The 27,629-nt window shown below is 34.3% G+C and overlaps 1 protein-coding gene across 1 annotated transcript; it reads left to right on the forward strand.

Annotated features, from left to right (window-relative positions):
* Window positions 1–1,453: 1,453 nt before the first annotated feature.
* On the forward strand, window positions 1,454–27,354 carry hyou1 (hypoxia up-regulated 1). The gene is made up of 24 exons (XM_056466128.1): window positions 1,454–1,732; window positions 2,569–2,641; window positions 2,988–3,081; window positions 3,201–3,279; window positions 4,119–4,273; window positions 4,377–4,453; window positions 4,572–4,753; window positions 6,025–6,140; window positions 6,249–6,435; window positions 8,736–8,870; window positions 8,975–9,057; window positions 10,039–10,171; window positions 11,020–11,207; window positions 11,298–11,436; window positions 11,524–11,581; window positions 13,041–13,117; window positions 13,209–13,364; window positions 16,604–16,785; window positions 18,231–18,318; window positions 20,898–21,154; window positions 24,018–24,102; window positions 24,204–24,456; window positions 24,571–24,672; window positions 26,606–27,354. The coding sequence occupies exons 2-24, from the start codon at window positions 2,575–2,577 to the stop codon at window positions 26,653–26,655; spliced, it is 2,943 nt and encodes a 980-aa protein (XP_056322103.1). The 5' UTR covers window positions 1,454–1,732; window positions 2,569–2,574; the 3' UTR covers window positions 26,656–27,354.
* Window positions 27,355–27,629: the final 275 nt, after the last annotated feature.

The following is a 27,629-nucleotide window of genomic DNA, read 5'->3' on the forward strand; positions in this document are numbered from 1 at the left end:
GTGACTGGATGCAGGATATTGTTCTGTTTTTTTTTTTGTTTTTGACACTAAAAATAGGAAAAGATAATTAATTGGGAAACTTTACTTGCTTGAATTTGTGCTTTTAAAGGTTATTAATATGTCTCGAATAGGTAATAAAACCAAACGAATAGTTCATTTGAGTCCCCTAGCGGTTGGTGAACAAATCCGGTTCATCACTGAACTGTTGAACCGATCATAATGGGGGAAAGTGCATATTATAGTAAGAGCAGAAATGTTACAAGATATTTAACCACGTAATAAAGTACAGAAATTACAAGTAAAAAATAAATACAAAGAAGCAAAACTGGTGCGAATTTAAATAAATGCAAAATAAAAATGAACATTTAAATGTATGAAATAGATACAAATAAATACAAAACGTATTAAATATACGTATTAAACAAAATATTAATTAAATACAAATTCTATTGAATACTCATAAAACAATGACTTTAAAATTAAATAAATAATATTTATTATTACCTTGCATGAAGATAATCATACTTAGGAGTACGTGGCATCTGAAAATCAAAAGTTCCCCGGTATAATGCAACCAAAAGCAACCACTGAATGGCTGTTTTACATCGAATCTTTCAAGCAAACGAATCTTTATTATTATTATTATTATTATTATTATTATTATTATTATTATTATTATTATTATTGTTGTTGTTGTTGTTGTTGTTGTTGTTGTTGTTATATTTATTATTATTAACAATGCTTGAACAATAACAGAAAGGCATTCATACTTTTTTAAATTACACAGAAGACTGAGATAACAATCATTGTACATTCACAATCTTTCCATCTTCATTATTAGTAATAATACAACATAAATAAATAAATAAATAAATAAATAAATAAATAAATAAATAAATAAATAAATAAAATTACAAAACTGGCATACATTTGAGCCATCAATATTGAATTTTAACCTTAGAAATTCTTTAGCAGGATAAATATTCTTCATAATTTTAAAGTGCACTTCTTTACATTTAGGATTAATAGAATATGAAAGAAAATGTTTCCTAATATTCACATTTTTTCTTATCACGAGACACAATATAAGCTCTCTTAACAGGTCCTGGAAAACATCAGTGTTAGACAATCTCTCAAAATTTTGTTCGAGCATTTTCCATCAGTAAAATGAACAATTTGTGTCTTTAAATCGTCTTTTAATTGTTTTGGAAGTCAAGCGAAGATTCGCTGAAATAAATAACATCGCTTTCATTAATAAAACTACAAAATGTCGCACAGTCGTTTTGTTTCCACTTTTAACGTGGACCAATCAGATCCATGCTTACTTACACGACTGACCACTCGCGCGCGTTGCTTGGCACGTGGACCAATCAGTGTTTCCCATTCAAGGCTGAAGAGGTGGGACTTACGAGAACAGCGATCAGCGCTTCATTCGGCGAGCAGCGAGTTGCGTGGATCCAATGAGAGCACGCCGCGTTCCGGGCCCAATGTGTGTTAGAACAAGCCGGTGATTGCAAGAGCAAAATCAAGCAAGCGAGGTGGTGTGGTCACAGAGCACAGCTGCTAAATGCCATATTCCAGCTATCTGTAAGGCAGTAGTTATTAAGTATCAGCACAGAAAAGTTGTGGTCCATAATTAGAGCAGGGTAAGCGCTTCTAAATAGTGATATTCAGGGTGTCAAGAGGGATTTAACAGTCAACAGGAACCAATATAAAACTTGATCTGCTGAAGGTAAGTGCCATGCCATCACTTTCTTTGTTGGAGATGTTTAAGCTCATCTGGGTGTTCCATATGTTTATAGATGTGTCTTATCGGGGTATTAATGTACATATAGCATTTGTGTCGTTGTGTTTTTGAGGCTCTTTGGATAGAATAAGGTCTTGTGTTTTTAATGCACATGATCAAGTAGTGAAATGACAGTTTGGCATCCTCCATCAGGATGAGGCTCCCTCAGTCAAGCTTACGTCACACAGGCTGTTTACCTAGAAGTTTCCACTTTGCATTTGTTGATTCAGCATTGAAAATGGAGAATTGTGACTAAAAATTGGGATTATTTAACTTTTAAACGTATATTATGTGTTGTGCTGTATTATTAATCCAACTTTGCCCCCCCAAGTCTCTCTATTCTGCAGGAAAGTGATTCCCAGGGTTGTTTCTGGAGGCCCTTGAACACATTTTTGTTTGTGACACACATTTTAAGTTTGATTGTTGTCTGCTATAGAACTGATTGGTTGAATATGGATGTCTTATTATGAAAATCTAAAAAAAAAATACTATTGGAGGCCTCTGTTTTACATTAGAGAATCAAGATCCATGTGCTCTCAGGCTTTGTCTCAGAGTTGTGGGTGGGATCACATAATATCAGCGTGTACCTATCCACACCTGTCACTGGCCGATGTCTCCTCCTACACATCCATATATGGCACTCATGTGGTTCTTCAAATCAGGATTGTGATGCAATACTCTGAGTTTTACTGACAATCTTGGACATGATGATGATTTGAGGGAACTTCCTTTTTCATTGTACAAATCCTTCTTTTTTTTTTTTTTTTTTTTTTTTTTTGCAGGTCACAATGAGGGAAAAGCTGTCGTTATGGGTTATTTTTTGCCTATTAGTAGCGTTCCTGCCTTCTCAGACAGGTAAGCACTTCATAAAATGATAACAGCAGTGATTGAGTTTACTATGGTATATGCTGTTGAATTATTGATTCTGATTAGTTGATGAATGCTTGTTTGCTGATAACTTCAGAAAGTAATTCTGGACATTTGCACATTGCATTACAGTTTTGTTTCACCACATCGATTTCTTTCAAACAGCAATAGGAAATAATGTACATCCAAGATGTAACTTTATTTATGTTGTGACTACACCATTATCTCTAGTGTGCATTATTTTCTTATAATTTAACAAACCTTAATTCATGTTTTGTGTTTAATTTCCGGAATGTATAAAAATTGAGCTCTGACGGGGGTGTTTGTGTTGCAGAATCAGTCGCTGTGATGTCTGTGGACTTGGGCAGTGAATGGATGAAAGTCGCTATAGTGAAACCTGGTGTGCCAATGGAAATTGTATTAAACAAGTACGTACAGAAAGCAACTAAAATGAGGAGGCGTTGAGCATTTTAGACTTGAAATTATGTGCTATAAATTTCATACAGTATTTTGCTCTGCCTTGACGTTTAGCTTCTGTTTTGTGCAGAGAGTCCCGGCGGAAAACTCCAGTCGCTGTGTGTTTAAAAGAAAACGAGAGGCTTTTTGGAGACGGCGCTTTAGGAGTGGTATGACATTGTACACCTATAATACCTTCTTGAAAAGTCAACATGAAATGGCTGTTTTAATGACATTGACGAAATGTCAAATATTTCCAAAAGAAAACAATTTAGGTTGGCACTTGAATATTTAAATCAGGAATTTATATTGGACAAGGCTGAATATAGTATGGAATAAATTAAATTCTAACATTATGAGGTTTGTTTAACATTTTATTAAATAATTTCTTAAAGTTAAATAAACTGTTTAAATATGTATTTATTTAAATGGAATTATTTAAATGGAATTTATTATTTTTTTTTTATAAAAGAAACTATTTAATTGTATACATTTTTTATTTTAATTAAGCTCACGTTTTTTTGTTGTTGAAGATTAATATTGTAAACGTGCATGTTTGCACTTTCAGAATTTTAAGCAAAATAGTTCTAGTGTCATGGCACAATCTTTAATGTACTGATTTATTACTGTATTTTTGACTAATGTTAGAAATTGTTAGATTTTTTCATTATTTAACTTTTTTTTGAAGAAGAAGCATGGTCCGTCAGAATGAATTTTCTCATGTATAGAAAGATATGTTTATTTATTTTTTTATGAATTATTTTGTAACATTTATTCACATCTTTGTCACTTAATTTCATGCATTTTTGCTGATCGGGAATTTAAAAATAAACACTGACCTCAAACTTTTGAACAACAGCATAATAATTCAAAATAAGACCCTATTCCTGGCATGCCAAAGTAAATGGTCCATTTTGTTTTCATGTTTACTTAAAAATAAAATAGAGACATGAAAAACACATCTTCAGATTTTCTGGTGATCTGACTCTAACATGCTTTATCGTGACAGGCTGTGAAGAATCCTAAAGTGGTTTACAGATTCCTCCAGAGCATTTTGGGAAAGACTGCAGACAACCCACAGGTGGCAGAATATCAGAAACACTTCCCTGAGCACCAGCTGCAGAGAGATGAGAAAAGAGGAACCGTGTATTTCAAGTTCTCTGAGTAAGTAATGCAGCTTTTGCAGGTGCGTTAGTGGTAACCATTGTGCTTCATATTGATATGAAAAATGACTCTCTGACTATTCTTTTTATATATCATCATCTAGAGAGATGCAGTACACTCCAGAGGAACTTTTGGGCATGATTTTGAACTACTCTCGCACTCTAGCTCAAGACTTTGCAGGTTTGATTATAAGAAGCTCTTTTTTTTTTTATTTTATTATTATTATTGTTTTTCATTTTATATAGGTTGCGAGTTGGGATTTAAACACTAATATTTTTGTTGGTTTTCCTCCAAACAGAGCAGCCCATTAAAGATGCAGTGATTACAGTGCCAGCCTATTTTAATCAGGCAGAACGCAGGGCAGTCTTGCAGGCTGCTCATATTGCAGGTCTAAAGGTCCTTCAGCTAATCAATGATAACACTGCTGTGGCTTTGAACTATGGAGTCTTCAGGAGGAAGGACATCAACTCAACTGCACAGGTACTTTAAAACTCAGTTTACAGGTGCTAGTTATTTAATATTGTTATTTATTTATCAAATTTTTTATTATTTATTTTTATTTTATTTATAAAAAATTTTTGTCAAGCCAATTACAAGTAGACAATGCTAAACACAGGATTTAAAATGTCCACTTTTGACCATTTTCAGAGGTTGTGGAAAATGAAATAGATCGCATTTGATTGCTTTCATTGTTTAAACAGTCATGTGGTTTGAATCCATTTAAACCAGTGTTGTCACAATACTACCTAATACAGATACTGAATTGATACCATGTTACCTTTCGGCTTTTTTAGGTTTGTATTTTAACAATGACTCAAAATATTACTTGTAACCACAACCTCAGAACTTTGCAATTCTGATGGTGCCTCACACAGATGAGTGGGCTTGACAAACCACCTGTAGAAACACTCCCTTTCATCTCGCTGACACTTTAAGTGACACTTGCACCAGATGCTTTCTTACAATCACTTTTTATCTCTTAAAAAAATTACTTTGTGCATTTATGAAGTGTGCCTCACACAGGTGAGTGGGCTTGACAAGCCACCTGTAGAAACTCTTCTCTCTAAAAAAAAACACAACACCATCAGTGTATGATTAGCACTTGTTTGTATTGCCTCTTGTTTAATTGCTAAATGCTTCCTCGATTTGCTTTGGACAAAAGCATCTGCTAAATGTTCATTTGCTAAAGTAAATAAGTAAATAAATTGATATTACTGTTCTTAATTGCCTTGTCAAACTCTGAAGAGAAAAAAGGCCCTTAAACAAATTAACTTAAATATTTCACAATATTAAGTGCATTTTTATTTCTTGATAATGATCCCAAATTAGGACAGGGTCAGTAAAAAAATTGTACACACAAGTAGTATTTGCTTCAGAATTTCTACTCTTCTTGTACTGGCATTTTGTGCAACACCATTTCGAGTAGCCCACCTAATGTGATCAAAAAGCCCACCAAAGTAAAGTATTCATACTGTGTCAGACTATAATCACACATTTACTTCCTTTTTGTATGCTTGTTTTCCTGTTTGTTTGCAAGCTGTTTTACATGACTTTTTAATTTAATAGTACCTTAACATCACATTGAGCCCAGAAGTGATTTTGTTTTTTAAAAAAAAAAGATCATTTATTTATGATTAGCCAATGTTGTGTTTGCGGGCAGGGTAAATTGTTTGACCAAAAAAAGAATCAGAAGATAGATTAATCGACTAAGTGTGTTTTTTGACTTATTTTTGGTATTTATTATTTTGTAGAACATCATGTTTTATGATATGGGATCTGGAAGCACAACAGCCACTATTGTCACATATCAGACAGTGAAGACTAAGGAGTCCGGTACACAACCACAGCTTCAGATCCGTGGAGTCGGGTTAGTCATGGTTATGTTTTTGCCAATTTTACTTTTTTGTACATGTATACAAAAACATCTGACTCGTGTTTGTTTTTCTATTTTTTTATTTTTTTTTTATACATTTAGGTTTGACCGAACACTCGGGGGCTTTGAGATGGAGCTGAGGCTCAGAGATCATCTGGCCAAGCTCTTTAATGAGCAGAAGAAATCAAAGAAGGATGTGAGGGACAATCTGCGTGCCATGGCCAAACTCCTTAAAGAGGCTCAGAGACTCAAGACTGTGCTGAGTGCCAATGCTGAACATACGGCACAGGTAATGGAAAAACTCATCTGATCTGGGTCAAAATGTGATGTTATCAACAGAGTTCCCATGCTTCTTGAAAGTATTTAAAAGTAAATGAGTTTTAGACATATTGGGCCCTATCATACACCCAGCGCAATAAGGCGCAAGACGTATTTGGTGCAATTTTGTTGCTATTTTCAAACCAGCACAACACTAATTTTCCCGCTTTGCGCCACGGTTTTTAAATAATAAATCCATTTGTGCCACTTTTTGGACTCATTGGTTTGCTGGTCTGTAAAGGAGATGTGTTAAGGCGCATTGTTGGCACGTTGCTATTTTGAGGAACTGATTTGACCAACAAGTAAAATCTGGTCTAAAGTCCCGCGTAAATTGCATTAGTTATGCGCCTATGCAGGATCAAACGCTTAATACACACAGGATGTACAGCAATACACCAATATCTTTACATATGAAAATAAATAAAGGTTAAAAATGTTACAAAAATTATTTAATATTAAAACCATTTCCTCCAATGCCTTCACCTTAGGTTGCTTTTTCAGTTTATTCATGACAATTTGCATTTGTATAATGTTGTTGTTGTTGTTGTTGTTGTTGTTGTTGTTGTTGTTATTTATTATTATTATTATTATTATTATTAGCAGTATTATTTATTATATGCATATTTATATTTGTTTGAAGAAAAACAAGTTTAGAAATGTCCACCTGTCTGGTGTTGGAGATGTCTGCGTCACCATATGGGGCATTAGAATAGGACGTGTGTTTAGATTTACATTTTGTTATTATTGTTCATTTATTTGTTTGCTGGAAATTAGAACTGAATTTAGAAATAGTTTTAAAACAAATCTTTGCGCTTGCCTAACGAAATTACATGTAGGATAATGGATGTCTTCAGCGGAGTTGCTACAACACCGTTTCATTATTTACGAAAGTAAAGGAGTAAAGAGTAAAAGAAAGTAAAGAGGCCGAATGGAGGAGGCTCGTTCTTTATCCTCGTGCCGCAGATGCTCTGTTTAATCGTTTTCTCGCTAGTGAAGCATTCAGTTTTCCACTCACAAAGTCCGCCATGTAAATAACAAATGCGCCATGGTGCGACGCAATTGACTCTTAAAGGGAATGCGACTCTGATTGGTTAAATGCACGTTATGCTCAAAACAGACCTATAACTCATTAAGGGAATAAGCACAACCCTGTTAGACCATGCGCCCGGGTGCAAACCTTATTTTTCCGCCCTTAAAATAGCAAAAGTGAATTCGGACATGCCCTTAATTCTTTAGATCGTTAAGATAGAGCCCATAGATTCGAGGCCTGGAAATTACTTTAAAAACAAACATAAGTCCTTAAAAGTGCTTGCATTAAATTTGAAATTAAGTTTTTTTTAATGGTTTTATTTCCACAATTGTACCCATTTGCCAAATGCACAATGAAAAAACTGAGAAATTCTTGAATTAAAAAAAATAAAAAATTTAAATCGTTCAATAACACTGACAAATAATGCACCTTTTATCAATCTTTTAGAAACCGCATTTGAGTATCAGCAGTATTGAATTCAACAAATTAGTTCTTTGAACACGACTTTTTAAAATGATACAACTTTTTGAAAATTACTGTGATTTTTGTAACAAATATTGTGTAAGTGAATTAAGTTCAGTAAAGACTTTCATGGTGCTACAATTTGCTAGATATAAATTACAAAGGCATTTGATTTAAAATTAATGGCGCTTTAAAAAAATCATTGAATCTGCCGTTCATGAAAGCGTGGGAACCCTGTGTCAATAAACAAAGTTGGCTTTTTTTGTTCTTGTAAAATTTGTCAAATTATTGAGAATTGCATTCAAAGTGTTTTAAAAATGAAGTGTTTAGCAATGCAAATTACTAATCAAAAATTTAGTTTTATATTTTTATAATGGGAATTTCACTAAATCTATCCATGGAACATAATCTTTACTTTATATTCTAATGATTTTGTGCATGAAAATAAAATCAAAAATCAAAAACAATGTATTTTTGGCTATTGAAACATAAGACATAAGGTTTTGTGGTCACATTTGAACCATGCTGTATCTGTTAAATGTAATACTCTGACCATAACTTTTCCCCAAATTGGGTGACCTTGATTAAATGAGAGTTATCAAATTGTGGTGACCTTGTGAGATTCGTTAGACCTTCATAATGTGCAGACAGACAAACAGTTCTTACTATTCAATCTATTTCTACAGTTTTACATAGCTCTGTGTTCTGAAAGCCAGTTTGCATATCATTTGATTGTCTGCTTCACCCATGTCTGAGCTCTTGATGTTCTTTTCTCTCAGATTGAAGGTCTGATGGATGACATTGACTTCAAGGCAAAAGTGACTCGCTCTGAGTTCGAGGCTCTCTGTGAGGATCTGTTTGACAGAGTCCCTGGACCTGTGAAACAAGCGTTAGCTGCGTCCGAGATGAGCATGGTGAGGGGATAAAAAAAAAATAAAATAAAAATCATAGCATTGGTGCACTGCAGACCTGTCTGTGATTTTGAAAGCAATCTGAAATGTCTTTGTTTGTCACACAGGATGAGATTGAACAGGTTATTTTGGTTGGAGGAGCCACCAGAGTGCCCAAAGTGCAGGATGTGCTGCTTAAATCTGTGGAAAAGTGTGTTTCTTGAAATTTTTTTTTTTGAACATAATAAATATATATATATATATGTAACATTTTAATCAGGTGTCCGTAGGGGTGTGTGATATTTATTATCTGTAGTAATATCATAATTTTATTTTTATTTAGTTTGATGTGTAAGCGGGAGCAAGCATGTCAGTCACTTTGCAAAAAACAACTAAAACAAAAATATATTTCAGTCCCAATGCATTTACACTATGATAAAGTTCATTTGAATGCTAGAAATTATCACTATATTCACAAAATAGTATAATATATAATCTATGGTAAAAAAAAGTGGCATTTTTATATGTAAAATTTATGATAAACAGTAGTTCTCACAATCAAGAGTGCTGTTTTCCTGAAAATCTTTGAAATGTTTATTTGGACAACAGTTCAACAAACTACAAATGTGAATTGACCTTTTACATTTTAGACATGCTGTCGTGATTGTTTCGCTAAGGATAAAGCTACGGTCACACCGGGCTTTGTGTGTGCGAAATTCTGTCGTGTGGCGCTGCGAAAAGGGGCGGGATTAAACAAGATGATTAGACATTTAAAAAAGAGAGCGATTGCTCCATGTTTTAAATTTCTGTCCAGAGAGGTCATGTTTTGATCCTCAATTGGTCTCAGGCAGTCAAGTGATGCGATTTAGCAGGTCAGAGTTCACCAAGCTTGAACTTTGCACCGCAGCAACCTGCGAAACTTAACGCATGACCCCGCGTTTCCGGTCTGACGTATTCGCGTGCGTATGAATGGAAGTCTATGGGAAGAAAAGTCAAGTGTGACCGCACCTTTAGAGTTACAAACAAAGCTGTAGCAGATGAGTAGTTTAGATTTGGTTCATTCGCTTTACAGAATCAGAAGGGATCGAATTAGATGGCATTAATTAATATTTCAAGTCAACAGAATTTAGGTTTAATGTGCAAGCTATTTCAGCTTGGTTTCAGGCTTTAACTGATGTTGTGTTGTCTCCAGAGAGGAACTGAGCAAGAACATCAATGCAGATGAAGCTGCAGCGATGGGTGCTGTTTATCAGGCCGCTGCACTCAGCAAAGCCTTCAAAGTCAAACCTTTCTTGGTCAGAGATGCAGCTGTGTTTCCCATACAGGTGAGGGGTGGGGAGGAAGTTGACTAGGGGTCCAATATTCATACCTTGCTTAATCATCTAAGACTTTTAATCATTATTTTGCATTAAAATAATTAATTGTAATTGTAATATTTAAGAACTGGTTTGCATTTTAAAATATCGCAAGTTCATTTAAACAAGACCTATCGATAGACTCACGGAATCTGCACCTACAGAAATCCACACTTTCTGTGATTATTATTTATTTATACATTTTTATTATTATTTATACATATATTTTATATATGTATTTTTGAGCCTACCATTCAGTCTAATTATTATTGTCTAAATTTGTTTTAATATATATTTATTCAGTTTTTATATTTCAGTAAAATTATAGAACAATATGCAAACGATCAAATTTTCAGCTCCTGTACTCTCTAAAGAATACCGCATAAATTTGCAGATTTAAAAAAAATATTCACTGAAATGGCAAAAAAAAAAAAAAAGTAAACTTTCATTCTTCACACACATGCAATTGTCAACACAGGGGTCTGCTGTTTTACATCTCTTTAGCTGCATATATTTTCTGATTGAAACGGGGGGCCAGTTCAGTCTTGAGTTGCTGTGGACCTTTCCAAAAGTCCATGTAAACCCAAAGTTGCTGAGACTTATTTTAGTATTTTGATGTACTTCTAACTGAAACAGAATATCGAGTAGAGGGGTTTGGGATTTCTTTTTGAGCATCATTTCCTCATAGAAAACTAACAGTATGATTAAGAATATTGTGACTGAAGCTGTCAAACTGATGTAAACAGGAGCGCACTATAGGAACACTACAGTGTTTGTGCATTTTAAGACCTTCTCATGTGTTTTGTCACTCTCTTTAGGTGGAGTTTAGTCGTGAGACTGAGGAAGAGGATGGCGTGAAGACTCTTAAGCACAACAAGCGCATTCTGTTTCAGAGAATGGCTCCATATCCCCAGAGGAAAGTCATCACGTTCAACCGCTACATCGATGACTTTGTCTTTTACATCAACTATGGGGACCTCAGCTTCCTCAGTGAACAGGACATGAAGTTAGTGACCGTGTTTCTTCCTTCTATCCCTGTTTTATTTATTTGAGTAAGTTTATTATGTCACCAATATTGCTGTTTTTACTTTTAAAGAGTGTTTGGCTCTCAGAATCTGACGACGGTGAAGCTATCTGGAGTCGGCAGCAGCTTTAAGAAGCATTCAGATGCTGAATCCAAGGGCATCAAAGCACATTTCAACATGGATGAGAGCGGGGTGTTAGTTCTGGACCGGGTAAGAGCTGCACATCAGTTTATATCCTCAGACAGCACTTTAACTAGTAGATTTTCTCACTAAGTGAGATTCTGATTTCTGTCTTAGGTGGAGTCTGTGTTTGAAACCATTGTGGATGAGAAGGAAGAGGAGTCCACGCTCACAAGTAATTTTTATTTTTATTTTTTTATTTCATAAACATTTAATATTGTTAGACTAAGGATTGTATATAAATAATTCAGTCATAGTGAAAGTAAGACTTCAGAAAAACAATATTAATTGTCATAATTGTTTTTATTTATTATAAAATAAAAAATTTGACTGAATTACACTTATTTAATAAATCAATACTAAATTATGATTTATTTGGTATAAATGTACTGTATTATGCTACTGTTTTTCTGCATTACTGATGAAATAATGCAGTCTGTGTAATTTTATAAATATTAATAGATGTTTTTATACCTATTGTAGTATTGTATATTTTTGTTAAATGCAATGAATCTTTATATTAAATCATGTAAAACTGTATATTAGTTATTTGTATTTTTTTAATTTTATATATAGTGTTCCGTCCTTTTAGATGTAAATATTAAACTAAGGGTATTTGACATAACATAATAGTTTAGTGTGTGTGTGACAAATGGATGGAGAAAGGAACAACTGAAAACCAAATATCACTGCAATTGATTATTTATTGCCCATACTTCCAGTGAAAATAAATTGTATAGTAAAAAAAAGTAAAATATTTACAATAAATAAATGATGCATTGCCTGTTTGAGAGGATGTTAGAGGTGCTTAAAAGATAACAAAACACACTAACTGTATTAAACAAACTAAAGTAAATATCAAAAGAAAAGCATGAAAAGAAACATTTTCAACGTACCAAACGTCTTAACTACTTCTTACTAACGAACTAAACTACTTAACTAGATGAGTTCACAAGTAAACACATTGCAATTTACAATCTCAAAAGACTTTAGATAAAAGTACTAAATCACAAGCAAAATAAAAACATGTTCTCACAGACTAGTCCTCGCAAGAGAGACTGTCCTCACAGAGACCCAAAGAATTAGTGAGAGCGAAAGCGCGAGAGATAGAAAAGGAGAGAGATCGCCATTGCAGTTTAGGCTCTGCTTTTAAACACCACCCCAACCAGCGATTGGTGGTGCGAACCCAGCATCAGCGGCCAACGTCATCAGGATGAAATGCGGATCCTCCAATGCCGCTTGTATCTGTAACACGCGTAAAACGACACGTCCACATACAAAATAACGCACACACATATACCCAAAGTACGTTCTGCAAGCAAACTTAACATAGTATAGTAAAATGTTATTTAGTAAGATAATTGCATGGAATGGGCATATCTGTTTGAATACAATTTTTTTTATTTGTATTTTAAAATTGTTTATCTAATTATATATATTTTTTTATAGATTTATATGCTAAATTATGTATTATGTTGGTTATTATTTTTATTTTGTTAGATATTAGTGTTCATAGTAAATAAAGCTGTACTTTTAAATAGCATATATAAAATATTTTGAATGCATCTATGATGTATGTCTGCTTCAATTATTCAAACAAATGTATTACTTTTTTGTATGTTTTTAACCCACAGAGCTTGGAAACACCATCTCCAGTCTGTTTGGTGGAGGCAGCTCAGAGCCGAGTGCAAATGTGACCGAACCAGTTACGGTAAATTTTTAAAATGAATTTTAAGGCAGACATTTCAATCTAATTTTCTCAAACTCGAGCTTTGCATTCTTGATTTTTCACAATGGCTCAGGATGAAGAAGAAGTGACTCCAGAGGCTGGAAAAGAGCAGGATCAGCCGGAGAAGCAGGAAGAAACTGTCCAGGAGAAACCAGAGACTGAGGAGGGAAAAGAAGCAGAGCCTCAGGCTGAGGAGCAGAAAGAAGACAAAGAAAAAGCTGAAAATCAGGTGAGAGGACACATTAAATCACCTTTCATAAAACACACCTGTTCCACCCTCTTATTCTCTCTAAAGTGCACAATACCAAACCCCTGACTGGACTTTCTTGGGCTGCAGTAAATCATCCACTGTCCAATTCTTTAAATACAGATTCACCATTTTTTTAACCTATTGTTTGAACACCACATGTAGGTAATATACTCTTATTTATTTTTCTCTACATGCACCAGACACTTTCTTTTAAATGCTGTGTGTCAGGGTTGGTCAATGGACGATGGCATCATCTTCCGCCGATAAACATCTCTATGCTGAGCTATTGCAGCAGCTCATAAAAAATACATTCTTGGGCCCCGTTTACACTAATACGCCTTAGTTTTAAAATGGCATTTTAGGATGAAAACGATCCACGTCCACACTGGCGTTTCATCTAGCACAGGGGTGTCCTGCAGATTTTAGCTCCAACTTGCCTCAACACACCTGCAAGGATGTTTCTAGAAAGTCTAGTAAGAGCTTGATTAGCTGGCCCAGGTATGTCTGATTGGGGTTGGAACTAAACTTTGCTGGACACTGACCCTCCAGGATTGAGTTTGGACACCCCTCATCTAGCATTTCTGAAAAGCTCTCCTTCAACACTGTACCGCTGAAAACGCACATCACGTGTCCACACACACAGGCATGTGCTGCAGCATACGTGCATGTCTGAGCTCCAGCAGTCAGCGGGTGCTTTGACAACAAAACCCCAAAGAGCAGTGCACGTCGGACAGTTTGTCAAGGACGTACCGCTGTATCGGGTCTCACTATAGTTGTTAAACATAATATTTAGTTCATCTTGTCTCTATCTAACGACTCTTCGGCCTTTTGAATCCATCAAGTAACGCGTCACAGCATCAGTACAATGCTTCAATCTTTCGCTTTCACACTTGTACTTTGTCATTTTAGCAAAAACCTCAGATACTGTTGGTTGGTTCCTGTTAGTTGTGATTCTTTTTTACCAACCAATTTGTCAATGCCATTATAACGACACCGATCACTCTGCCTATTCATGCCAGAGTCCTGCGGAAAAAGTGATTGACAGGTGGTCATTTTGTGTAACTTTATTTCTTTATTTATGATTTGGTTTTGGGTAAAACAAGGACCGTGCGAGTCAGGTAGTTGAAACAGTAGGTCACAAATAATTAATTTGTTAATTATTCATAAATAATTATTCACCATCGCCTACAATGATGATGCCATCGTCCATCGCGATGTTTCACATTAGACATTGTATGATGCCAAATTGGTCAATCGCCCAACCCTACTCTGTTGCACTCATTGAGATAACAAAATATATAAATAAAATAGAATAATATCACTTTTTTTTTATTAATCTATGTATTAAAAATAAATGCATTCATTTATTTGTTAACCCTTATGTGCTGTCGGCGATGTTTTCATCCACTCTAGGGAGATTTTGTTTAATTTGGCCACAACTTCTGTTTCAGCTAGCAGAATGATTTTTGGTGACGAATCCTATTTTGATGCATATTTTGAAAAAGCTTTGAATAAAAAAAATCAATACACTCTTGGCAAATCCACTACCCTTTTGGAATGTTTGGGATGAAAACATCCACTGAATTAAACTGTTGTAAAAATGCAGCAGATTTTTATTTTTTTACATTTTATAGCATAAATCAGTTAATCAACCTCAGTCCTGACCAAAACTACTAAATTGCTTAGAAAATTGAAAAAAAAAAAACACAAAATGACATTTTTAATAATAAAAAGTAGGGGTGGAGTGGATTTTGTTGACCTTTTATCAAAGTCTTGGACATGTGAAACAACATTGCCTTTGATACACTTGATGGATTAATTTTTTTTCTCCCTAATTTACTGTTAGCGGATGTTTTTGCCCCATTGACTTCCATTACAACCACATTTTTTTGATTGCAAACCCATGGCACTATATAATCATGCATTTTTGATCGTTGGTGGTTTTCTGTGTTGGGAAGAGGTACAATTTGTCATTTTACTGTTGATCATCAGTTGGCACCATTAACCCTTAAAATAGGCCTGTGCAAAAAGCTTAGTTTATGAATTGTATATGGAGTATAACAGCAAATTAAAGTGTGCGTGCGTGCGTGAGAGAGAGTTGCCTTTGCGCACTTGCCTTACCTTGATGTGTTACCTTGTGTGAGAATCAAAATATGCATCTCAGCTCTCAGAACTACATGAAGTAAACAAAAACAAAGACTGCATTTATGCACCGTCAAATATGGATACAATGGAAGTCAATGGGGGAAAAAAGTCACCAACATTAAATTAAAGAGAATAAGTGAAAATCTAACAATGCATCAAAGCCTATGTTGTTACTAATCTTATCACAGTGTTGGACATGTGAATAAGGAAAAAACAAAATCATGTCCAAAACTACTTTTTATATTAAATTAGTTTTTTCCCCCCCATCAAATCATTTGTAAACTTGGCAATTAAAATCTTGTAATTTTCTGAACAATTTAGTAGTTTTGATGCTGATTTATGCAAAATTTGAGAATATTTATCTGATGCGTTGTTACAGCAGTTTAATTCGGTGGATGATTTCACCCCGAACATAACAAAAGGGTAGTCAATTTGAACCGCTCACAAGGGTCAATTGGTTAATTAACATGCAGATTAACTATGTATATGCTTAATAGCTGTACAGCCCACCCTACTCACTACCTTAACTTTTTGTAAAGTTGATTTGGAACAAAAGTTTTTGTGAAAACGGCTATACAAATACACTTGAAACACATAAGAACCTAATATTTAAGTGTTAAGTATTTATTTGAATATTTAAATGACAGTAAACCCTTTTAACAATGAACAAATCATGGAAATATTTTATTATTTACAAAATGAAGTTGTAAAAGAGTTGAAATGTTTATCTTTTGTCTGTCTTATCAACATCAATATATATTTTATAATATAATTGAGTTTTTTTTATTGGATGATGATTATTATTATTATTATTATTATTATTAAAGAAATTAAACTATTATTTATTTGTTATTGGTCTCTGTAAAATTGTGCATGTGACAAACATGTGATCACCTGAATGAATCTTATCACTGATGTCAGACTATAAATATTACATTTCAATTTTAACGATGCATTTATATCCAGTACATCAGCTTCATATAAAGTTACCAGCCACTGGCAGAGAGTAACTCGGCTTGATTTATTTTAATGTCTGTGTAGAACTGAACTCTCTCTTCTCCTCCATCACGCAGGAAGAGACCGAATCAGAGAAAACGGAAAAGCCTGAAGAAAAAACAACCGACGAGGAGAAGGAGGCCGACAAGAAACCCAAACCACAGAAAAAGAGCAAAATATCAGCAGACATTGCAGTGGAGCTGGAAGTGAACGATGTGCTGGATCCTAGCGCTGAGGACATGGAGGGCTCCAAGAAGAAGTGAGTCTTATTAACATTGAGTATTAAATAGTTATTATTTATGGTTACTATTCCGTTCATTTAAGACTTTTAGTCCATATTCAAAAACATAACAAATCACACACAAAACATACAGTAACAAAATCATAAGTTTCCCCAAAATTTAAATTAATAATGTAATTTTAATCTCACATGGAGACCTTCGTTCATCATCAGAAAACAAATTAAGGTGTTTTAGATGAAATCCAGGAGCTCTCTGACAGTAAAGATTATTGCATAGTGAATCCGAAATATCCGTACATTAAAAAATGAATTCAATTTTACGTTGTGTGAATTGTATTGACACACTGCCTCTGAAACTTTCCTCAGTCATAAAATTCAAACCGGGGTTGTTTTTTTTTTTTGTTGTTTTTTTTTTCCTGTTTTCGCATCTGAAAAAGCGCTTTGAGAGGTGTTTTGATAGCTTTTCACTTATACAGTTGCTCTGAACTAAATACAGAATTCTGTCATTTGAGCTACAGATAACTTTGACAAACCCATTGCATAAAATAAAGACAGAATGTGGCGGACAGTTGGAAATTGCAGACTTCAGTCTCCAAAGACCCTAAAGGTCCCAAGATGTTAGATGTCCAGAAAAGGAACCAAAATATTGTCAACTTCATGGTTTAAGTTCAAGTCGTAAGAAGCTCCAAGAACACTTGTGCACCAAAAATACTGTAAAAGTAACCTTTATTTATTAATTTATTAATTTGTTTTGTCTATCTTCCATGTCAGGTCTTTAGGGATGTGAGTTTACTACGGCAGAATGATGATTTTTTTGTTGAACCATACAGTAGTCAATATTGGAAGTGGATCAAAACATTTGATCAAAGTTGTCCTAAATCTTTGCGTTCAACATCATTACCGTTTGAAGAATAAAGCCTTGCTGGTTGTTCACGTATGACATGTTTTGTTAACTAAAGTTCTTTTTTTTTTTTTTTTTTTGAGGAAATGAAGAGTTTTGGTGCTAAAGCCTCTAAGTGCCATCTAATATGTTCTTCTAAAATGAGCATCTTTCTCACCCTCTTGTGCGTATGTTCAGTAATTCCATGTTATGGCAAAGAATAGGTTTATTTCATTGCCTTTAAAGTGAAATAACTGAACATAACCATGAGGCTGAGAAAAATAATCATTTTAGAAGAATTTCAGATGCACTTAAAGGCTTCAAACAATGTTTTTGGTTCCTTTTCCGGACTCTGACCATCAATAGACAAAAGGTCAAAAGATGTACAGAGAGCTCTCAGGTTTTATCTTAATATCTTAATTTGTGTTCTGAGGATGAATAACAGTCTAAATGGATTGGGATAACATGAGTGTGAATAATTAATGATGGGATTTTAATGTTTGGGTGAACTAACCCTTTAACAGAGAGTGGGAAATGGGCCAGAGTAACTGAAGAACTCTGTTGTGTTCCTCTGTAATATCAGGCTGCAGGACCTCACTGACCGCGATTTGGAAAAGCAGGAGAGAGAAAAGACCCTGAACAGCCTGGAGGCTTTCATCTTTGAGACGCAGGTATAATGAAGCTCTTCTCAGTGTTTGATCCATGACCATCCTGCACAACTACATTGACCGGACTCTCTTTGTCCATGTGTGAACAGATCTATTTGCACAGCTTTAGGCCATAAAAAATATCTGGGAGAGTTCAGTCAAAATGAACATTTTGCTGTTCCTTTACTCACCATCAGGCTTTACAAGATGTAGGGTTTTTTTTTTCCCGTTTTGAGTTATTTTTTTTGGAAATGATTTGTCAACTTCACAGTTAATTTTGTTCTTTATTTTAGTCATTTCTGACTTTCAATGTACAGATTTTATTTTTTTTTTTTGCTAAAATGTTAAATTTGCACTTTCGTTTGAAGGCAAAATTATTAGCCCTCCTGTGATTTAGAATTATTTGATAAAAAATAATTAAAAAGTACTTTTTACTGGCACTATATTTTTCATTATAGTAATTTAGTAACTAATTTCTAAAATCAAATTTATATTTGTTTTTGCATGGTACATATGTTTTTACTATGTGTTTTGCAAGATACCAAGTATTCAGCTTAAAGTGGAATGGCTCACTTAATGGATGGAAAGGCATAATTATAGTAACTAGGCATATCATTGATTCAACTGGTTTAAAAAAATCTTTGGGCACTAAAATTGACCTTTTATTTAAATTTTTAAATTATTATTAAATACAGTGCGTCTGGAACGTATTCATACTGTAGCTCTTCACTTTTTCCTTTTTTTTTTTTTTTGTTACAGCCTTATTCCAAAATGAATTAAATTCATTTATTTCCTCAACTCTACACACAATACCCCATAATGACAATGTAAAAAAAAATTGAAATTTTTGCAAATTTATTAAAAATAAAAAAACTGAAAAATCTCATGTACATAAGTATTCACAGTCTTTGCTGTGAAGCTCTAAATTGAGCTCAGGTACATTCTGTTTCCACTGATCATTCTTGAGATGTTTCAGCAGCTTAACTGGAGTTCACCTGTGGTAAATTCAGTTGATTGGACATGATTTGAAAAGGCATAACCTGTCTATATAAGGTCCCAGGGTTGACAGTGCATGTCGAAGCACAAACCAAGCATGAAGACAAAGGAATTGTCTGTAGACCTTCGAGACAGGATTGTCTTGAGGCACAAGTCTGGGGAAGGTTACAGAAAAATTTCTGCTGCTCTGAAAGTTCTAATGAGCCCAGTAGCCTCCATTATCAGTAAGTGGAAGATGTTTGGAACCACCAGGACTCTTCCTAGAGCTGGCCGGCCATCTAAACTGAGTGATCGGGGGAGAAGGGCCTTAGTCAGGCAGGTGATCAATAACCCGATGGTCACTCTGTCAGCTCCAGCGTTCTTCTGTGAAGAGAGGAGAACCTTAAAGAAAAACAACCATCTGTGCAACAATCCACCAATCAGGCCTGTATGGTAGAGTGGCCTGACAAAAGCCACTCCTAACCTGGAATTTGCCAAAAGGCATCTGAAGGACTCATCAGACTAGAGAATTTTGTTTCTTATGGTCTGAGAGACTAAAATTGAACTCTTTGGAGTGAATGCCAGGCGTTTCGTTTGGAGAAAACCAGGCACCGCTCCTCATAAGGCTAATACCATCCCTACAGTGAAGCATGGTGGTGGCAGCATCATGCTGTGGGGATGTTTTTCAGCAGCAGGAACTGGGAGACTAGTCAGGATAGAGGGAAAGATGAATGCAGCAATGTACAGAGACGTCCTGAATGACAACCTGCTTCAGAGTGTTCTTCACCTCAGACTGGGGCAACAGTTCATCTTCCAGCAGGACAATGACTCAAAGCACAACACCAAAATATAAATGAAGTGGCTTCACAACAACTCAGTGAATGTCCTTGAGTGGCCCAGCCAAAGCCCAGATCTAAATCCTATTGAATATCTCTGGAAAGATCTGAAAATGGCTGTACACCATCGCTTCTCATCCAACCTGAAAGAGTTTGAGAGGTACTGCAAAGAGGAATGAACAATTCCTCAAAAAATCTCAATTTTAAATAATCTTTTAGCACATTTTCTTTATGGGGTATTGTGTGTGTGTGTGTGTGTGTGTGTGTGTGTGTGTGTGTGTGTGTGTGTGTGTGTGTGTGTGTGTGTGTGTAGAGTTGAGGAAATAAAATAATTTAATCCATTTTGGAATAAGGCTGTAACGTAAAAAAATGTGGAAAAAGTGAAGCGCTATGGATACTTTTCAGATGCACTATATATAAAAAAAAATACGAGATGCTGTGAACGTTTTACTGTAATTTTTCATCTGCAACCATCTGTGTGTTTACATTTTATTTTGTACTCAAAGTCATATTGATTCATTGTCTGGATCACCAAGTACCACACTTTTTGCCCAAAATCGTTTAATGTTTTACTGAACTGAAGGGGGAAAAGACACCTACATTTACAGCAAGTAAATCAACAATAAATGATACTTTTTGGCAGGTAAATTTCTCCCTTTCAAGGCTTTGTAATGAAGGACTTATATAAAACTGCTTTTACTATAGTAGCTAAACTGAGCTCTCAGTTATTTAATCAACTATCCTCTTACAAACTAAAACAAATAACAAATGTCCGTCATTGTGTTTCTGTAGGATAAGCTGTATCAGGACGAATATCTGGCTGTGGTGACTGAGGAGGAAAAGGAGCAGATCTCAGGCAAGCTGAGCGAGGCGTCCAGCTGGATGGATGAGGAGGGATACAGCGCAGGCACCAAACCGCTGAAGGAGAAGCTGTCCGAACTCAAGAAGCTTTGTAAAGGCATGTTCTTCAGGGTGGAGGAGAGGAAGAAGTGGCCCGACAGACTGGCAGCTCTGGACAGCATGCTCAACCACTCCAACATCTTCCTCAAGTGAGTGACCGCCGCACCAGCCATCTCTCAAATCACATCCTGTACATTATATTTAAATAAATAAATATATTTAAACCGTATGAATGCGTGTAATTATTTAAAAATGTATACATTTAAATTATATATTATATTCTATTTAGTGTATGTGTGTGCTTTTACCTTTTATTGGTATAAATATTATTTGTATTTTTTATATTTTATATGACATTAAATAGAACCTAAATTAAATGTGTGACACTATTTAAATGAATATCTATTGTTTATAATTATTTAAAAGAATTCTATATATAAATATGTTGAAATTACTGGAATGATATACAACAAATGTAAACATGCACAGTAAACTGAATCTATTATTCATGTAAAATAATCCAATCGGGAACAATTTGTTCGGTAGCTAACTTTTTAAAACTTTGTTAAACTTTTTAAATTACTAACAGTTGACATTTTCCACCATTTCTCTTTATAGATCAGTGGCTTTAGCTCCGAATGCTAACCTCTAACCAGATACCACATGACATTTCTAAAACAGAATTTGATGTATTTTTACCATGTTGTTGTTTTAAAAAGTGATTGAGAAAAACACTACCTGACAAAAGTCTTGTCGTCGATCCCAGTTGTAAGAGTAACAAATAATAATAACTTGACTTCTACTTGATCATTTGGTAAACTGGCAGAAGGTAAATTTTTCTGATAAATCATCTGGTGAACTACATCCTGATCATCACAAATACTGAAGAAGACCTATTGGAATCCGCAATGACCCAAGATTCTCACAGAAATCATTCAATTTTGATTTATTATTTATAGTGTTGGGGGTATATTCAGTATGGGAGATCTGCAGAGTGGATGGAAACATCAACCTCAGGTGTCAGGACATTTGTGCTGCCCATTACATTACAAACCACAGGATAGGGTAAATTCTTCAGCAGGATAGCGCTCAGTCTCATACTTCAGCCTCCACATTAAAGTTCCTGAAAGCAAAGAAGGTCAAGGTACTCCAGGATTGGCCAGCCCAGTCACCAGATATGAACATTATTGAGCATGCCTGGGATAAGATGGAGGCATTGAAGATGAATCCAAAGAATGTTGATGAACTCAGAGTCCTGCAAGAACTCTTTCTTTGCCATTTCAGATGACTTTATTAATATGTTATTTGAGTCATTGCAGAGATGTATGGATGCAGTCCTCCAAACTCAAAGGAGTCATATTAATTTTTCCACTGCACCATGACTTTATATTCTATACTGTACATAATTTATGTTAAGTGATTTTTGTCTAAGCAAAGTCAGGCCTTACTGTCCTAATTAAATAATTAAAAAGCATAATCTAGAGGCCTTTGCCTTTCATATAAGCCACTTCTGATATCAAATGATCAACTGGAAGTCAAGTTATTATTTGTTGTTGTTAACTTTGATAGGCGACAAGACTTTTGTCAGGTAGTGTATAATAGAAACAAAGTTGACAAATAAGGAATCTACTATTGGTACCACCTAAACATTTTGCACAAATGAATGAGAGCAGAATAAATTACAATACTCAAAGCCTTCTAGAGTTTGTCGCCTGATGAAGTGACATCACTTGAAGCAAGTCACATTTTTTTTCTGTCAGTGCCCTAAAGATTATGCGTTCTCATAACCGTTGTAATTGAGTTAAACCATAATTTTTATTTATTTATTTTTTTTACTGAGATTACGAATAATACAGAAATAAACATTTGCACAAAACGTCTTTAACTTGGGAGAGTGTAAACAAACAAATGTGAAATTTATACTTCATTACTTCATAATAATTAAAGCTGAATGTATGATTCAGGACGCAAGAATGGTCAAAAATGGGTATCGTAGGAATTTCTGTTAATATTTTCAAGGGAAAAAAAGTCCCTAAATGCACTTACCAACATTATTTATAGAGGGAACTTGAGAATAAATTTTCCAAAAAATAATAGGTTTATTGTAAAATTCTATAGTTACATTTGATAAAATAAAAAAAACATATCCATATAAAAACATAAAGAAATGTATGACTAATATATATATACAGTTGAAGTCAGAATTATTAGCCCCCCTTTGAATTTTTTTTTTTTCTTTTTCTAATATTTCCCAAATGATGTTTAACGGAGCAAAGACAATTTCACAGTATGTCTGATAATATTTTTTGTTCTGGATGAAGTCAAAAGTCTTTGTTTTATTTCGGCTAGAATGAAAGCAGTTTTTAATTTTTAAACCATTTTACGGTCAAAATTATTAGCCCCTTTAAGCTATATATATTTTTCGATAGTCTACAGAACTGACCATCATTATACAATAACTTGCCTAATTACCCTAACCTGCCTAGTTAACCTAATTAACCAAGTCAAATATTATTTACTGTCATCATGGCAAAGATAAAATAAATTAGTTATTAGAAATGAGTTATTAAAACTATGTTTAGAAATGTGTTGAGAATCTTCTCTCCATTAAACAGAAATTGGGGGAAAAAATAAACAAGGGGCTAATAATTCAGGGGGGCTACTAATTCTGACTTAAACAATAATAGATTTTTGTATATACAGTTGTATAAATACTATAAAAAAATAAATACACTTAATACATTGACATTTTTTTTAAATACACTATCAGATATTTTAATATTAAAAAAAGGAAAAAAGAAAAATGTGTGTTGTATGTTGTATGTACAAATGGATTCTTTTACAATTTAATATTAAAATATATTATATTAATTAGTACAAAACAAATAAAAACAAATTTCGACGTAAGTGCATTTTAAAATAATCCTAATTTTTTGTCCTTGTTTATTTTAAGTATGTTTATGGTAGTCACTGCATTGCTCACAAATAAATGACATGTCCATTTGTTTCCAGGAGTGCCAGACTGATTCCTGAGAGTGACCAGATCTTTACAGATGTTGAACTGAAGACATTAGAGAAGGTCATCAATGAGACGGTCGTAAGTAATAGCTTAACTTTTTTTTTTTTTATTCTTTCCTTGATTTCTGCAAGGTAAACTCTTCTGCTGCACTTTTTTTTTTTTTTTCTTCTTTATTGCAGACATGGAAAAACGAGACCGTTGCTGAACAGGAGAAATTATCCCCGACAGTAAAACCAGTTCTGCTGTCGAAGGACATCGAAGCAAAGCTTTCTCTATTAGACAGAGAGGTCAATTACCTGCTGAACAAAGCCAAGTTTGCCAAACCAAAGCCTAAAGACAAAGCGAAAGACAAGAACAGCACCAGCGAGAGCAGCAAAGCTAACAGCACAGACGATGCAGAGAAGGTCATTCCTCCCAAAACTGAGGACGGCGGTAAGAATGTGATCACTCCATATTAGCACTGATCTTTTCTGGGGTGTTTCATTTTTGGAGATTGTTTAACTTTTTATTTGTGGTGTTAAATCGGGTATATGTAATTTGTTGTAGCAGAAGAGGTGAAGCCGGCAGAGGAACCTCCGGCTGCTGAAGAAAAAGAGGAAGAAACCATACTTGAGCTAAATCCAGCTGAAAATACGGATGATAAAAGAGGTAAGTCTCAATCTGCTATCTGTCCTAACAATGAGGAAAAACCATTTCAAAATGAAATTCACTGCCAAACTTTTTTGTTTGTTGTTTAAAGGGATGGTTAAGCCAAAAATTATGAAAAAATATAGAAAAATGATTTAAATGATCCAAGATTTAAAGTTTCCTCAAACATTCTAAACCAGTTTGAGTTTCTTTTTTTTTTTCTGTTGAACACAAAACAAAATATTCTGAAGGTTTTTTGGGGGGAAAAGCAGACATTTATATCCACAGAGTAAAAAAAGACACTAAGGAGGTCAATGGCTGTTTTGTTTCCATCATTATTCTGTGTATCGTCCTCTGTCAACAGAAGACCGAATCTAAAATGGGTTTGAAACAAGTGAAGGATGATTAAATGGCAGAATTTTCATTTTTGTGTGAACTATCCCTTTGTTGGAGGCGTGACGTAAACAGCAGTGACGTGTCTAATGCTGGGTTTAGACCACACGCAAATTCAAAGGGGACATATTATTCCCCTTTTTACAAGATGTAAAAAGTCTTTGTTTCTAGAGAGTGTATGTGCAATTTCAGCTGAAAATACCCCACAAAAATATATTTTATAACTCTTTGAAACTGATTTGTTTAGGCTTTGATCCAAATTGTGCTGTTTTGGTGACTTGTCACTTTGAATTCAAATGAGATTATGGACAGGATTACTGTTATTGAAAACTGAAAATGTGATAACCACTGGTACCCTTTTAGCAGTGTAAACGCAGGCCTGATAATGGTGACCCGAACCGTACTGTACCACTCAGTGGAAACGGGCCAAAATTGATAAGCAGCATCTGAATGTGTGCAAAAGTTTAAAAACACCAAATGGGAGGAATATAACCGCATTTTGAAAGTGAAAAAAGGCTTTCCCCCTCTGAAGACACATACAAAGACAAAATGTCAAAGTGTTCCTGCAGACTGTTGTTATAAAGTGTGATTATAAAAAATAGTTTACCATGGTGGTTATATTGACACAGTTGTCACACAACTGTCTAAACCCCTTATGAAAGTGATTTTTATATATATATATATATATATTTTTTTTTTTTTTGTTTTGTTTTTTGCATAATAAAAGCTCTTTTAGGAATTTGAGTTAAACACGAAAATACAGGCAATTTCCAGTAATGAGAAATGTGTAAAATTGGCCTCAATTGAATCTTCTGCACACAAAAAAAAATCGACTTGAGCGTAAATAACAATTTAGTGATGGGGAAACAAAAAACTAACAACGAAAAAAAACAATGCCGTGTTCACTTGTTTTTGAAGTCATTATTATAATACTCAGTCTTGGCTTAAGCCAAGACCTCTTTGTGACACTGAAATTGCCAATAACCATTGATATTTTATGAAAATATTTAGGCCCAAAGTAAAAAAAAAAAAAAGTAAAAAAACATTCTGGCAAAATATTAATTACAATATTGATACGCTGATGGCGCATTTCTTTCTCTGCAATATTTTTTTTTCTAACATGTTTAGCAATTTTCATCTAAATTTAATGGCCCTCAGAATATTTTCTTCTCCAAATATGAGTATATTATATACGACTATAAAGAATCAAGCTCTTAAAAAAAAAAAAAGGAAATGTTTTTTTTCACCACTTGTATGCATAAAGTTTTTGTTTTTAACAAAAAAAACAAAGGAAAGCAGGGGAAGTGTTGTCTCAATGATTTAATTAGGGAAATGATTAACATCTTATGAAGTGATGAGAGATCTGTGACCAAACAATATTCAGCTTCTAACATCATTACCTGGGCATACATTTAAATGTAGTCTGTGTGTTCGATTTAGTGTCGCCTGTATATCTGTTTTGCTTGTTTGTGGACTTGCATGAAGCACCAGTAATAGTAATAGCTTCCTTTAAATATTAGTAACTCATACTGTTACTCTTATTTACTTATTTTTTTTGCAGAATCGACAGAGAGCAGTAAATCAGAAAACCACATAGAGGATGAATTATAACATCTGGAAATCTTAAAGGCTTTTTGTTATATTTATTGACTCCGTTAAATGGTTAAAAAAAATCCTTTATTTCTTTTCTCCCTTCCCCCACCCCCCCGACCGTCTCACAAATTGGAAGCGCTTGAAAATGAAGGTGTATATTTCTGTAGTTTCTTGAGCCAAAAGAAAAAACCTCAAGGCCGTCTTGCTCTTTCCATTCACGTTCATTTTGGCTTCTTAATCCATGAATTTCTGATCTTCTCACTCTCAAAAAAACACAATCCCTGTTTGTTGGAGGAAATCAGAATGGCGTGCTTGACCAAAGCAAACAAGCTGTCCTTTTTTATTATTATTAATGTGAATGGGAGACTTTCTGCTTGTTTTGTGTCCAGAAATGTATATTGATGAAATGTGACGTTCTGCTGCTGAATTATTGTTTCATTAGCTTAACCGTCACGTCTTGTCAATATATTTTGGCTAGTTTTTTCAGTTCCCCAAAACAAAATCCATTCGTACCTGTGAGCATCCTCTATGCCAAACGTCTCCTGTGTTTATGGACTTCAGTATAGTGTTGCACTGATATCAAAGGAGAATAGGTTTTTTTTGTTTTCCTCTTTTTGCGTTCACATCTTCGGCATTTTTGTCATTTACACAAGTCTGTGTGGAAAAGGGAGAAGATCGTTTCTAAAAAATGTTAATAAAGTCTGTTTTTTAAAACTCTGTGCACTGTGAAATATCTTTTGTTTTATTTTATGTAATGCTGTATTTGTGTAATTGATTTAAAGGCATAATTTACCCCAAAAATTTAACTATTTTCCTTTTATGTTTCCCTCTAAATAAATGAAGTCCACAATGTTTCTTCGAGATGTATTCATATACGAAAATAACATTAAATGCATGTATTACTGTAAATGTATGAAATGAGAAGTAATTTACATTGTACTGATGGTGAAATGATTCCTTTCACTCAAATGTATTGTAAAAAGGTTGATTAC

Source organism: Danio aesculapii, chromosome 10, assembly GCF_903798145.1.
Source record: "Danio aesculapii chromosome 10, fDanAes4.1, whole genome shotgun sequence".
NCBI classification, from domain to species: domain Eukaryota; kingdom Metazoa; phylum Chordata; class Actinopteri; order Cypriniformes; family Danionidae; genus Danio; species Danio aesculapii.

Excerpts from the sequence above, each read along its gene's own strand:
- hyou1 (XM_056466128.1), top strand. The coding sequence starts at position 2,575 with ATGAGGGAAAAGCTGTCGTTATGGGTTATTTTTTGCCTATTAGTAGCG. Across the intron at positions 2,642-2,987 it reads GTTCCTGCCTTCTCAGACAG|AATCAGTCGCTGTGATGTCT; the intron begins GTAAGCACTTCA and ends TTTGTGTTGCAG. Across the intron at positions 3,280-4,118 it reads GAGACGGCGCTTTAGGAGTG|GCTGTGAAGAATCCTAAAGT; the intron begins GTATGACATTGT and ends TTATCGTGACAG.